Source organism: Periplaneta americana, chromosome 12 (assembly GCF_040183065.1).
Source record: "Periplaneta americana isolate PAMFEO1 chromosome 12, P.americana_PAMFEO1_priV1, whole genome shotgun sequence".
NCBI classification, from domain to species: domain Eukaryota; kingdom Metazoa; phylum Arthropoda; class Insecta; order Blattodea; family Blattidae; genus Periplaneta; species Periplaneta americana.
In genome coordinates, this window is record NC_091128.1 from 34,972,235 (window position 1) to 34,987,805 (window position 15,571).

General features: G+C 34.2%; 1 protein-coding gene across 5 annotated transcripts in view; it reads left to right on the plus strand.

Annotated features, from left to right (window-relative positions):
* LOC138710229 (host cell factor 1-like) overlaps nucleotides 1–15,571 on the plus strand; it is a 150,324-nt gene that overhangs the window by 55,855 nt on the left and 78,898 nt on the right. For all 5 annotated transcript variants that reach the window (XR_011335185.1, XM_069840904.1, XM_069840903.1 and 2 more), the window contains exon 2: nucleotides 10,627–10,775. Coding sequence is in view for 4 of the 5 variants with exons in the window: in XM_069840901.1 (XP_069697002.1) it covers nucleotides 10,627–10,775 (149 nt within the window). In the remaining variant the exon portion in view is untranslated. The remainder of the gene's footprint in view (nucleotides 1–10,626; nucleotides 10,776–15,571) is intronic.

Sequence of the window (15,571 nt, forward strand, 5' to 3'; positions counted from 1 at the left end):
CTCATGAGAAGAAATAATACACGCCGCGGAAAACAACTCCAAATGTATATGGGGTGTATACTTGATAAAATAACATAGAGCCAGCTAATTTACCGCTTCAGGGGTGGCTGCTTGGACACAAGGAATGATATACTATTCTCGAGTCAGGTAGTACATACTGTAAAATTTCACAGCCCTTAAACAATAGCCACCGGCCTTCAGCTTCAACCCTTCTCTGTTATTAGTACCGTTAGATCTACAAACTAGTTACTCCACCTACAACAAGTCAGAGTTCTCCGGAACTGAAAGACTCAGAAACGCACTTCACTCATACAATCTTTCTTTAGTGCGTGACGTCACGTTATAACCATGGAAACCAAGTGCTGTATTAGAATGGGAGCCCAAATAATTTCACTTTTACACTATTGTAAGTTCCAATAGACACCGCTTGGCGCTCGTAACAGTTGACATTATTCTATTCAGCAGACGGTTGCAAGTAATATTTATACAACTAAACACTGTTCATAACGACTGGAAATAAAACTTTTTTTATTTTAGAAATATGGTACCGGTAATAACTAGAATTAATTATTAATACGAGATAAAATGTGTTTTACACGTAAATAGATGAAGTGACACTTCACCTACTTCACCTGAATAATCGCCCCTGCTTTCTATATCGTGTTCTTTTGAAAAAATTAACACCTTGCTTCCACTATTGAAATAGGAAATACATAAGGTTTATATATTATTTTCATAAAATATATATTATATTCTATAAACTCACCTTCCTAGTTCTTTCGGAAGAAGGATAACTCTAACCTATTTTTCTTACAATTTATAGTACTACAAACCTCTCCTTGTCCCATATTATTATTCAAATTATTGTATTTTAGCCGTTTACAGTTATTACAACCAATAACGAACATTTCACAGTTTACATAGCTTTTCACATAAATGCCTTTTCGATCTAGACCAGGCCGTAATGTTTGTTCGGGTTTTATATTTCAGTGTATGTAGCTCAGTGAAATATTGTATTATAACTTTATTGCGTATCATTGCTATGCTTTATTTAGTGTAATGTGTCCATAAGTTCCGTTTACTTCTTGTTGCCTAATATGTTGCAGAAATAATTACAAAACTGTGTTATTTTAATGTGAAGATAATTTTACATGTTAACATAGTCTGTTCGCGTCAACATTTTAAGTTTAGAATGGAAGCTATTTTGAGGTTTAATAAAAAATAATTTATATTTTGATTTCAATTTAGCACATCTACCTTCCTTAATTTTAGACAAAACATTTACCATACCACTCCTGTGAAATTAGTGTACGTACAATTGTGTTACTTCGTCTCTTAAGTAGTAGATAAATACAATAATTGAGTACTCAATTGTATTAAAATACAGACAAATTGAATTTAGGAATATAAGTTAAATATAGTAAACATAACCTATAATTTTCATATGAATGGCAAGGCTTTGGAGATCACTAAATTTAGACAGAAAGGGGCAACTGGTACAGTAAACATAACCTATAATTTCAACATATCTAAATATCCGTGCGGTGCAATTGAAAATTATTGAATCGTGCATAAATGAATGTACACATACGAACAACGTAATTTTCACACCATAAATAATATTACACCTTAACTCCGAAGTGAATTATGTCTGAAGTGTCTCCTAATCATTGTTTTAAATTGTATTAATGGAATTACAATACATTTTAGAGAAGCATATGTTACTGTTTATGCATTCGAACTTTATATGGTTGAAACGCCGCCCTTCGTGATCGGGTTAAGCGAGTTACATGGTCTGCCTTACGGACTGTATTAGATCACGATGGCTGTGGCACAGTCTATTGTTCCTAGTACTCACAGCGCTCCAAGCGGCTAGCAACTATCGCGAGAATTGCAAAAAATGATCCCAAGCTTCGTGACTGTATATAGTAGACTGTGATGTTACCTCCCAAGTCCGTGTATGCATATTGAAATTATTTATATTATGGGTTATCTTGAACTATTTCTTTCAATTTAATATGAGCTATGAATTCCCTAAACTTGTATGTAAACATCATAAATGAAATTAGGTATATAATGTGCTCTACATTACTTCTAACTTAAAAAAATACATACCGTACCAATATAAAAATATCAAAACCAAAGACAAATGCAGTATATGAAAGAAATCTCTTTCCTTATCTAGGCCACATATTTATATGCACTACTCTCGATCAGGATAAATATGGGTTAGGAATAGTAAAGATTAAATTAAAATAAAAGTTAAATAGCTACGATATAAGAAAAGTCACAAGTTTAATTACCGTACCTTACACACAATATAAAATAATGTAGGCCTAACTAAATTTACCGATTTTTATAGATACCGGTATCTATACTTTGACCTCAGAATATAAAAACCTGTTACCGGTAGCTATACTTAATTGTATTTCATATAAGAGCTGAGTTTCCTTTAAAATTTATTCTCTTATTACCGTAACAGAAATACACTAAAGTAAAAAAGCCAAGTATAAGCACAATAAATACTAAATAACGGTACATAAACACTAGAAGAAAAATTGATTACATCAATTTATCAAAATAACAATACACACAAAATATTACATCATACGGTACCATACCAAAAGATCAATAGTTAAGGATGAAATATATAAACATTATATAGGAACAGCGGCGAACTTCTGCCTAAGCAAGGCTCTTAAACTAAAATATCGTAATGTAAAGGCCTTGGAAATTTCTTCATTCGACCACCTTGCTTTGCTTTTCTTCTTTGTTACTATTTCTAATTGATGTTCTGAAAGGAAGTCTGAAAGTGTTTCTTTCATTCTATTATTAAAATCGTTTTGTTTTAGGTTCATCATATTGTTCAGTTCCGAATAACGGGCAGATAAAGAGTCGCTTTCTAATTTCTTTGAAGCATTTCGAGAGCGTTTTCTGCAAAACGCACTTCATTTTTGTCGGAGTTATCATTTACATCACTAGGTTGGGAAGAGATCAACATTTCTTTCACAATTTCTGTGTTTAGCTTTTTCTTAAATCTTTCGTTCCTATCACTTGAAGGATTGATACCTGCTATAACTGCACTTGTACTTTCATTTACTACCGACAATAAATTTAACGAGGGAACAGTATCTTTATTTAATTTTCTAGGTAAAGAATTCGTTAATTCTGCCTGTAATCTATCTTAAAAATCCTCGCTTTTAAAATGTTTACCACAAATTCGTTTGTTTGAGGGATCGAATTTATCCTTTCTGTAACACTTTAACACCCACTGCTTTCTTATGTCCTTGTCTTTCGGGAAAGAAAAGAGTGACAACCGTTCTCCTGCTTTCTTAGACAGTTCAGAATTACTCTTGCATATAGCAACACTACAAATAGTCCCCGTCATTGTTCACATAACAAAACACAACACACAACAAAACTAGATCAAAATAACTCACGTTATTAAGCTATGGTTTCGCTACGACGTTCTTCGTCGAACGAACATCGCCGACGTTTGAAATCGCCAGCGGTCATCGTCAGAGAGTGGTTTCTTTACCGGCGAACTCCGTAGATGGATAGTAAATTGTTTTATATAGTTGACCATGTCTGATCAGCTGATAATATAAGTGGATGAAAATATGATAACGTTCTAATATAAGTTTTGCCTTGAAAAACAAGTACGAATCTTTAAAGTACAGGCAGTTAATGTCATGTTTAGAAATAGATATACAGAGGGGTCTTTTAATTCACTGACATTAAGACATATTGAAAATTAAGTTATTTAATTAACCCACCAATTTTAAGGAATATTTCAGACTTTCTTCCGAACAATTTTATTTTGTCTTAAGTTCAAATGAAAATGATATTGTAAAATTATCCACAAAATTTATTGACAAACAATAAGCCCAGCTGAAAGATAAGCATAACTTTAAGGTAAAAACCAATTATATAAACACCTTATTTTTACTTTTTACAATGTTTTTTTTAGGAGCATTTATTTAGGGCATAATGTTACAAATAAAAGAAATAATGTGAGGAGGTTGTTGCACTTCTCTCCTCTCCACTTCACTTACTATTTCACACTCTAACTTTTGCTTCAGTAGCTAAATCTGCCGCATCGTGTATGTATCCTTCAATTATGAATCACTTTACTCAACTGTATTAACAGTTCTGGTTGTTGCAAAATATGATTTGTTATTGTTTACGTTGATTCTTCTTTTTGGCTCTTGTCGAACGGGGATTTGTGTTTAATCAATTAATATCTCATCTTCATTAGTGGAGAAATTGCAGAAAGATTTCTGTTTTACCGCCATTATGGTATGTATGATGTATAAATCACATGTTATTAAATGATTAAATTCATGACCTACTGTAATTTTACAGTTGGTTTCTCGGCGATGATCGCCAGGTTTTTGCCTCCAAGGCAAACGCCGACGATGTTCGTCGAGCTCAGCGACGTTCGTTGACGTTCATCGCCATAAGGAAACCATGCACATTCAAATCAACGGGACAGAATCCCAGCGAAGATCGTCGGCGAAGATCGCCGTAGCCAAACCGTAGCTTTACACTTTACTACGCTGGCCAGCGCGTTTCTTACTGTGCTTCCCTCACGTGGCATACACAATGACGCGGCACTACCTTACTGCCATCTACCGAAAAAAAGTTACGAGACAACCTGTGCATATATATAACCTTAGGTAACAATGCCATGGCCCGACTCATCCTGCCTAAGGTTTTTCCGTGGTTTTCCTAAGGCGCTAAGACAAATGTCGGGATGAGCCCTAAAAGAAATGGGCCACGGACCTGCACTCATATCCCCATGAATCTCCCTAATTAACTCTAAATTAATTAACAATTACATCTCTCCCCCCCTCTTCGTAATTGAGCCATCATATAGCCAAATGGCTGGTCTCGAAATTGAGACGAATCAACAAGGCTCATGACAACATTCACCTCCTACATAATAGCCAAATTGGCTAGTCTCTTATATGAGACAACTCATCCTGCCCAAGGTATTCCGTGGTTTTCCTCAGGCGTAAGACAAATGTCGGGATGAGCCCTATAAGAAATGGGCCACGGACCTATATGCCCTTCCCCATATATATATTCCCCTTTGTTATAAACGACGTATGCCCTAGTTCAGAACATATAAATTGTCTATTAAATATACGAGGTCACTCAATTAGTCGCAAATTGAAAAGACAGGGACCTCTCAAATTGCAGATTTAGATTTCACGGCGCTTCTTCCGACGGCCTTCACATGCTTTGTCATCGAACAACAGATGACAGCGTCTTGCCAGCCTAACGGCAAACACCAGCCAGCTCTTCCTCTTCCCGTTCCGTGATCACTTGATCAAATCTCAGTCCCCCTCGCGTATGTGGTACCTAAGAGGTTACGTCCAATTTCGGCTTCCCCTTCAAAATTTTCTAGAGTTCCTTCAGTGGAGCAGCGTAATCCGGAGTGAGACTAGTGGCCAACAGGCTTGGAGCTCACATATTTAGTTTTGTACAGCCCCCAACCCTTTGCAAGGACGCGTTTTGCGTACCTTTTAAATTTTTCCTCCCAATTCTCTTTCGATTTTTCGATTTTTTCGATTTCGCCATGGCCCGAACAACCGAGTTGCCATCTTAGCTATTCTATAGCTAGATCTATCTTTTTTTAGATTAGTTACTATAATTGCTATACTTCATATCAGAGGCAATGCTTAACTATGTTTTCTGATTAATTTAGCTACTAAAATTAAATTGCTTAACATTGTTAATATAGTTGTTTAGCTATATTCAAAATTATGGTAGGCTGCTTTTTTATGAAGAGTGTTGGCAACATTGAAACCGTACGAAATACATGCTTGGGTATATTTTTGGATATTCGAAAAGCATTTGGTACCGTTAACCATGATATTTTATTAGACGAAATTAAACTTGTTAGGCATTAATGGTCATGTTCTAAGTTTATTTAAGTCGTATTTGAATAACCGAAATCATGTAACTAAAATTGATAATGAATTTAGTTTTACTCAAAACATAAAAGTAGGGGTCCCTCGGGGCACAGTTCTTGGTCCAATTTTATTCTTGATTTATATAAATGCTTTGTTATTAACTGATTTACGCAAATATAATGGGGTTATATATTCATATGCGGATGATACCGTATTTCTTTTTGGTGAAAAATCTTGGAAAGGCACTTATATTAATGCGAATAATGGATTACAGGTAATTAAAGAGTGGTTTGAATCAAACACTCTTTCCTTAACCACATCCAAAACAACTGTTGTTCCATTTTCACTAAGATCCAGTGGTCTTCAATCTCTTCCGTCTTCCTTTAGGCTCAAAATTCATCATTCAGATTGTTCTTCTCAAAATTGTGAATGTCCCATATTAACCAAATTCTCAGAAGTTAAGTATTTAGGCATTACAATCGACCAACACTTACGATGGAACAAACATATTACATATTTATGCAATAGATTACGTAAAACAATTTATATCTTTGTTATACTTCGGTCATATTTACCAATTAATATTTTACGTCTCATTTATTTAGCTTTATTTCAATCCATTCTCCAGTATGGAATTTTAGGGTGGGGACATGCATGTATTTCTAATCTCACTCCACTAATACTTATTCAGAAAAGAATTATTACAATATGCTTAATAAACCAATTGATTTCTCATCTGAGCTTTTGTGTAATGATTTTTAATGTTTTGAAAATTAAACAGATTTATTATATTGCCTTATTAATCTTCATATCAATTTATCATCATAAATATGGAATAAAAGAACCGATTTTATACGACGAGAGGAACCAAAGTGTTTCACAAGCACAGCTCTGAGCCATGGTACCTACTTTAGTCCAAGTTATACAATAAAATTATTGATAAATACCCAAATTTGGAAAATTTTAGTATCAGAAATTTAAAAAATAGCGTTAGGAATTTAATTTTTAAAGAATATGTATTGATTTAATATGTATATGTATTTGTATGACTTAAATTGTTGAAATTGAAATTGTATTTTTAAATTTAATTTATTCCTGTATTTTTTTTCTTGACCCAGTTTGTGTCAAATAATTATCTTTGTGTTTATCTTTGTGTTTAAATATCTCCCTGAGCACGGGTTTTTTACAATAACAATAAACACTAATTGACAACTGGCATATAAAATGGTGGCAATCTCGAACAGTGTCTTCTGTAAGGAAAAAAAAATTAAATTACTGTCTTAAAACTCGTCTAAAGAGATATCGAATACACGAAAGAAAAGTAATTTACTTTAATGTTATAAGGAACTGTGTGTTCAAGATAAAGATAGTTCTGAAAAAGAAAAGTTTATTTACATTTACACTACTGCAGGAAAAGGACAGTTTTGAAACATCAATTTACAGATGGATAAGGAAGGTTTTGTTATAGAGACTGTTTTGGATAAAGATAGTTTTGAAGAAAACCTCATATTTTAACGCTGAGTTTAATAAAGTAAACGACAGTTTTGACACATTCCATGACAATTTCTCGATGCAAGAATGCCAATTGAATCGGAATCTGCTCTTAACTCATTTTTTCTTAATTTTTGAAAAGGAGAGTTTTGAAACTCACCTACTCAATTATAATTGGAAGTGATTAAGACCTGTACTCGCCATGGAATGGAGATTGGCTTTCTTCTGTGATTCCCTCCTATAATAATTTTTCAACTTCTCGTTTTATGAACTCATTGTTCTCATTTGAATGTGAGATTTAATGGCAGTAGAAGCGCAATAGAAGTAAATGTGTTAAAAAGTGATGTCAAAGGGACAAGAGCAGGAATTAAACTACGTACTGAAAGAGGATCTTTAGATCCACCAAACGAAATATTGAGACTGATGTATTGTCTTAAAATGTCATGTCCAATAATTACGAGTACATCAGCACATATTAGCAGTCTAGTAGGTTTATATGTATGATCATTTAATTGTGGTGTTACCGTACACATTACTTTCCCTTGAGATTGGAAAGATGCAGAAGCCATAGACACTTGACTTTGAGCTGGTGAAATCTTAAAACTTATGAGTAGATACAAATTCAAATCTAATGAAACTTTGTGACGTCCTGTTCTATTAATGAATCAGTCTCAGAGCCATTTATTTCAGTTTGTATAACAGCTTTAAAAAGACAGGAAGATAAAGCAGCTAAGAGGGACGCTGAAGTTTGACTTTGAGGTTGTTAAAAAATTTTAATTTACAAACATTAGCAAAATGTCTCCTTTGGCACATTTCTTACAGATGACATTTCTAGCCGGACCTTCAGTACGAGGGTGCTTTTCGCGACCACAAAAATTACACTGTGTATTCTTAGCTGCAGAAGTAGCTTCGTCTCCAAAAGTAGAGTTTTCCTGTTTGAAGGTTCTTTATTCTGATCAAGTACAGCAGTAACAGATTTATGACAATAAAAGGTTTTGAATTTTGTTTCGCCATTTCTAATGATCTGCTTGATTAATGGCAATATGTAATGGTAGTATTAAATTTTCAAGTTAGCTGTTGTTTTATGTACTGTGACAGCAGACCACTGATAAATAAATCAAGTATAAAATAATTTTTATTTTGGTCAGCTGACATGGCCTTGAAATTGCAGTCTTTCCTTAACAATTTTAATGCTTCAATATATTGATCCACGGACTCACCCTATAAAGTCTAACACCTAGTAGAAAGTTGGTACTGGCAAAAACTTCACTCTTCAGTTTAACATGGAAGGATTTCAATACTGCGATAGCGGCAGAGTAGGTACACACTTCTCAGAAATGCTCGTATACTGAGGGAGCAATGTAATGAGTGAGCAGCCAAAACTTCTGTTCTTCATTAGCTTCGTAAATTCCACGAAATTGTTAAATGTACAATACCATTACTTCCACTGCTGTTCTGCACTGTTAGTATTTACTCTACATCAAATGTTATAGGACGTAATAATTTATCCAAGCTACTTTATTATTTTACTAGCCGTACCCGTGCGCTCCGCTGCACCTTTTAGAAATAAATATAAAGTAATTACATAATTAAAATAGGACGTTTGATCCAGGGAACATTCGTGTTTGATAGAAGGATAAATCATTTGGTGCAATGACAATTCCTTTAACATGTTTCTTAACTGTTATTACATGCAACCATAGTTTAATGGAGATTGACATATCATTAATTTTAATGTGTATACTTTATATTACTTGCTACATGTATCAGAAGTTACAGTAATAACATTGTAGAATTATGTCCATCTAGAGAAACTACACTTTCCAATGGTGAAATAATAATTAAACAATTAATTAACTTCCGATAATTACATCATACAAACATAGAAACATTCTCTGTAAGCTATGTTTAATAGCTTTCGATTATTGTTGGCCAAGGCCCCTTATAGACGAAGTCATTTGTTTTTATTTCAGTACAGCACCTTAGATGGCGTTGTTATTGCTATTTTAGAACTCATTTATCTCATTAAATATCAGTCCTATCAAAATTTTGTATAGAATAAAACTTACCGGAAATTATTTTTAAAGAAACTTTTGTTATGTAATATTTCTCATGAAAATTAATAATAAGGGAGATATTTCGATTTATTTAATTCAAGCCCCCTTATACCTTATAACCCCCCTTTTAAATAAAGTATTTTGAATGCCATATAGCCTAAAATCTAAGTTACAACGAACTTAATTTATATTCCAATTTTCATTAAAATCGGTTCAGCCATTATTGCATGAAAAGGTAACAAACATCCAGACAGACAGACAGACATACAGACAGACATACAAACAAAAATTTCAAAAAAGCGATTTTCGGTTTCAGGATGGTTAATTATACATGTTAACACCAATTATTTTTGGAAAATCGAAAATTACCAGAAAAATTTTGGCTACAGATTTATTATTAGTATAGTTGTTATCTATTTATTGAATTGTAAAGAAAACACCTTTTAGAAGTTAAGACTTTAACAAATAGAAAACCAATATAGGTTGCTACAACAAACACGTTACTATGACACCTAGTATTTCTAACATAAAAGATAAATGTAAAGGTATCCCCGTAACATGCCATGAAGGCACTTGGGGGGCATGGAAGTAGAGCCCCATGCTTTCCATGACCTCGGCACTAGACTGAGGTGGTGTGGTCGGCACCATGCTCTGACCGCCTTTTACCCCCGGAAAAGACTCGGTACTCAATTTTATAGGAGGCTGAGTGAACCTCGGGGCCGTTCTGGAAGTTTGGCAACGAGAAAAAATCCTGTCACCACCTGGGATCGAACCCCGGACCTTCCAGTCCGTAGCCAGCTGCTCTACCAACTGAGCTACCCGGCCGCCAGTAAAAAAATAAAATCAAACGTATTAAACACCGAAGTGGGATAAAAACTGTACTTTTTGCCACATTGCTGGAAAATCTTTCCAACTCACCTTCACAGGGTCAGAAATAATTTATTATAAATCGAAGTGTCTATCGTGTCATAGCATACTGTAGTGGCCTGTTTCAGCTTCGAACCAACGCGATTACTTGCAGGAGTAGTTCAGAACGACCAACTGCACAAATGTATGGGAATGAAATACAAGCTTACCGGTACTAATGTTGCCAGTAATTTCTTTGCAGACCAGGCAGACTTATTACATGATTAAAGTGTTTATCTTCGTATTTTCAGTAACGAATCAGTGGTTCGTTCCAGCAACGAAAGGGGATATTGCGCCAGGATGTGCAGCACATGGACTTGTGGTTGACGGAACAAGGATTCTTGTTTTTGGAGGAATGGTGGAGTATGGAAAATATTCAAACAAGTTATTTGAACTACAAGTAAGTGTTTACTCTACCTTAATAACCATTTACCACTGTGCTGTCAATATAACGAGAAAATTGTGAACAAGACTTCTCGCATACTGAGAAATTAAATTTAAAACTCTCTTGAATTAAGTACGAGTTATTAACCCTCACAAGCTATCAGGTCTAAAATTACGTACAACCTACATGGAGTCTCTTCTAATCATGGACAATTTTTTAAATATTTAATTAAATTTTTGTAGTCCTAGTATTTTATATAATATGTCATATAATGTATTATATAATTTATTATAATTATATTATATTTATTTATATTACACCTTGTCCCGCTTAGAGGGATCGAGAAATAAATGCTCACCACTTAAAACCAGATAAAGATATAATTAGTTAGAGAAACTGTCCAAGTTTACGGAACAAAGTCTGGAAACAGCTACATGCGTAATTTTCGTTTGTTTGTTGCTAAAACAAGCATGGTGCCATTTTGTAGGAAAACACGCCATGATCAACATGTGGACTCCACAACAGAAAGTTCAGTGTGTACTACAGCGAATAGGGATTATAAAGAATGGACACTGAGCGAATTTTCTTGTGTTTTGTTTTTCTGTGTGCCAGCGGATAGTTCCACTTTCAAGCGCTAGAGGTAGTGTAATCGAGCATACGCTAACATAATAATTGAGAATAGAGTTGAGACACAGGATTCAAACATCGCCTACCTCATTGCATAATCCAGTAACGCTTTGCTTCAAATAAATTCAAGTTAACAGCTTTTCCTTATTTCTCAGTGACAAACTAGTTGTAATAATAATATTTTATATTTCAGATATCATAAATTATATTATAAAATAATATAATACATTATAAAATTAAGCATCAAATTCGTTTAATATTTTTATAATATAATATAATATAATATAGGTATATGGTTTTACTTCTCGTGAGAGTTTTGTTTTTCCATTTTCAGCGCTATCAAATCATTACATATTTTAATTGTTGTTGGGGTCAACGTCTGAACTCTCATTATAAAGGAACTCTAGAGTCTAGACATTACATTTAATGAAGGATTTATTATTTTATGGATCCAATTTATTTTATTTGAGTACATAGATGTATTAATTATATGTGTTATATTTCCGCTGTGTCGACTGCTAGCTGGTGTGATGTCAGTGCCAACTCTAGGGAGAAAGCAGAATCTGACGCTCTAGCTGGCTTGAAGGCCATTGAAATCGGTCCGGCTACATCAAAGGTACCGACGCAAAGTGTCCATTCTTTATAATCCCTATTCGCTGTGTACTATGGCTAGCATAAGAAAACTCTGTTACGAGAGTACAACACCGTGTTCGTCGTACATGGATAGAGGTAAATCGGAAAACGAGGACCCATTGTCTGGCCAATCAGGTCACCCGATCTGACCCCCTTGGACTCTTTTTTTTTTTTTTTTTTTTTTAAGGCTTTGTGAAGGATGCTGAGTACCAAAGAGGGAGGAGGAACTGAGATAACGTATCACAAATGCAGCTGCACTAGTGACTCCACAAATGCTACAGAACACTTGGTGGGAGGTTGAATACCGTTTAGATGTCAGCAGAGCAACTTAAGGCACACACATCGAGTTGCATTCAGCATTTTCCGACTCTCTGAGAGTTTTTACATAAGTTATGTAAAAAGTTGTTACCAATAATAAACCAAATACGCTTGAAATTATCGCTTCTTTCTCGATCCCTCTAAGCGGGACACGGTGTATTGTCGTGTTGCTTTTCTCTTTTATGAGAAGCATTTTATTAAATTTTTATTTACTAAATATTGAGGTAATACAGTTGTAGTACAGATAATACAGATTAGAATAATAATTTCAAGTAATTAACCCTTAAGCAGTCGCGCCTAAGTTTGTAACATTGAGTCACGTGAGGTGTTACTCTCACCCCAAATGTAATGAGTTCTTATGGGCTAATTTTTTAGTGAACAATTAAATTATCGCTTTTCTAGTTATACAACTATATGAAATACTTTAATACCCATCACACTGTTATAATTAATGCACAGTAATGGTAATATTTCAATATTGGTTCACATGTAATATTCGAACTATATTCACTCCTAATAATAATTTACTTTTTATCTTCCTTTCCAGACCACTTTCTTGATTTTTCTGTGCGACAATCACTATTTAACATCCATTGTTATTGTTTGTTACGCAGGTATGGTCAGTTTAATCACTGTCACCATTTACAATAGGAGCGGGGGATCTTGATGTCACCCCACAGCACTTAAATCGTTATTATTTCGAGTATGTGAATTCCGATTTCAAACATGTTTACTGTTAATGTTACCTTAGCAATTCTAAGAAAGGTACTGAAATTTTCGGAAGTACAGGTTTACTCAAAATTTACAAGGTATGTATTAACGTTTTGGAGGAAAATCTACATTTTTTAACCAGTTTTTAAAATATATTTATTAGACAACATATGAAACTAGACTAACATAACCCTATATTAGAAACTTCAATTTCACTTTTTTATTCCCTGGAAAAAGATAATTAATAAAAAATTATGCCATAGATTTACTCAGAATTACTCAATTTTAAAATGTCTTTGACTGAGTTATTGCTGTTTATGCGTACAATGGATTTTGTAACTAACATTATTACGAACAATTTTGGAAATTTTTTTTCAAATTAAAAAAAATTTATACAACATAATTTAAATTAATTATGGCAGATTTTTATTTTCCACAATATTAAAATGAACTTAGTTGACAGCATTCCCACATTCATAAGCTTTAATTTGATGTATCTGTGAACTCTTTAGGGCCCATAACACACTTGAAGATCCATGTTGAATCTTTCATACACTACTTTTAACGCTTGAATATAAATAATTGATTAAATTGCGATCTTACTCGTGTTAATTATGTAAGTTAGAACAATATGAAATATACAGACTACTAAAACCACTAATCAAATTCTCAACACACAGATCAATTTCAGAACACTCACACTATTTGACACAACTCTTCACCACACGAACGCACCCACACAACAGGCAGCGAAGTTGAGATAGTGCCGAGATCTAGTAGGTTCTGAGGGTGGTGTCAAGTAACACCGAAACAGCTATAAGCCACACATGCTTACATAATTAACACGAGTAAGATCACCATTTAATCAATTATTTATACTTTAAGAGTTTTCGCTAGTGAGAAATGTGTTGTGAGAAAGAGGCGAAGAGCCTTCCTCCACACACTTGGTGAGTTCTCTCTATCGCAGATCACACCTCGCTATGATCATCTATGCACTGCCTTCATGCAGAAAGCATTTTTCTGATTATAGTAATGTCTCGTTGGGGGAAATATTATAGGTTATGTATTTACATATACCGGTATTGTCGTACTTTACAAATTACGTACGAACGCTATGTTGAATCTGAATATTCAGATGATGAGGAAATGGAGTTACATGAACATATTTTGTTAATGAAAAGAAAAAGTAGGCCAGAAATATCTGAAAATCACATTATATCTTACAAAAATAAGGGCGAATTTTGGATACTGATTTCGATTTGAATGATGGTACGTTTAGGCGTTATTTTAGGTTGAATGGATCACAGTTTTTTGCCATTCATGATATGATAGAGGATTCTTTGCCATTTTCTGATTAAAATTATGTGAACTGTTAAGACATATAGATAAATTATTTCAAATGTTTAATTAATACTATTAAATCTCATCAAAATAAAATATAGCCCTATTTATTTTCAGATAATCTGATATTTGTCTCCAGATTTCTTCTTTAAGTTTCGTGTTTTTATAGTTTTCATCCCCTGTATCATATAAATAGGCCTACGGATGACTGTACAAGTTCGATAAGTTTCTGACTGATATCTTTTTCTACATTCAATCATCATAAAGAGCATAAATCTTTGATAAATGTGTCAAGAAAATTCTCTGAGCTACCGATTCCAGCAAGAAACTCGCGCGAGGTTTTTGCCTAAAACGAGAATCTCTTCCAGTGTGTGGACGTCCATTTGAATCCATGTTATCAATCTTTGAATTTTCTCGCAACACATTTCTCGCTAGCGAAAACTCTTCAAGTGTATTACGGGCCTAACTCAGTGTTTAGTACTGGTTTTGTTAATTTGAATGGTGAAAAATGTAAAAAGAAATATATTGAGAAAACCAAGGATAAAGTTTAACGTCTGAGATATGAACATAGTAACCTTACTTGATCATCTTAAAACTCTGCAGCTCCATGTGTTGGAGCATCCTTTTCATGTTCTTATCCTCTTTCAGTTTTCTTCTGCCTCTCAAGTACCTCCTCCTTTGTTTTTGTTCTGGTGTAGTTTGATTTGCACTCTTATTCAAGCGTCTCACATCTGTTTCAAGTATATCACATGATGAGTATTTGCTGGGAGTAATGCTCATTCTCTTCAGGATTTCTATCTCTACTCTGTTTCCACAATTGAAATGGCAAACATTGTCCATAACTCCCAATTTCAACATATCAAGCCCCACATATGTCTCCTTAGGACTTCTCCATATCATGCCATTGGATGACTCATTATTATTTTGTGTCAATCCAGCATTTCTGGTTTGGTAAATCACTCATACATAGGTTTCACAACTTGAAAATGTCAAAAGGCAGACCTGGCTTGTACTTGAATTTGTTGAGCTCATTGTTGGCTTTAGCTCGCTGGTAAGAGCACCAACTCTCAGCTCATCTGGGACACCTGTGATGTGTAGGACGATCCTTTGCTGCAGTCAAATGGTAAGTAGCCCATATTCCATTTGACATGGCTTTTATGCTGCTCATATTGGAACACAAA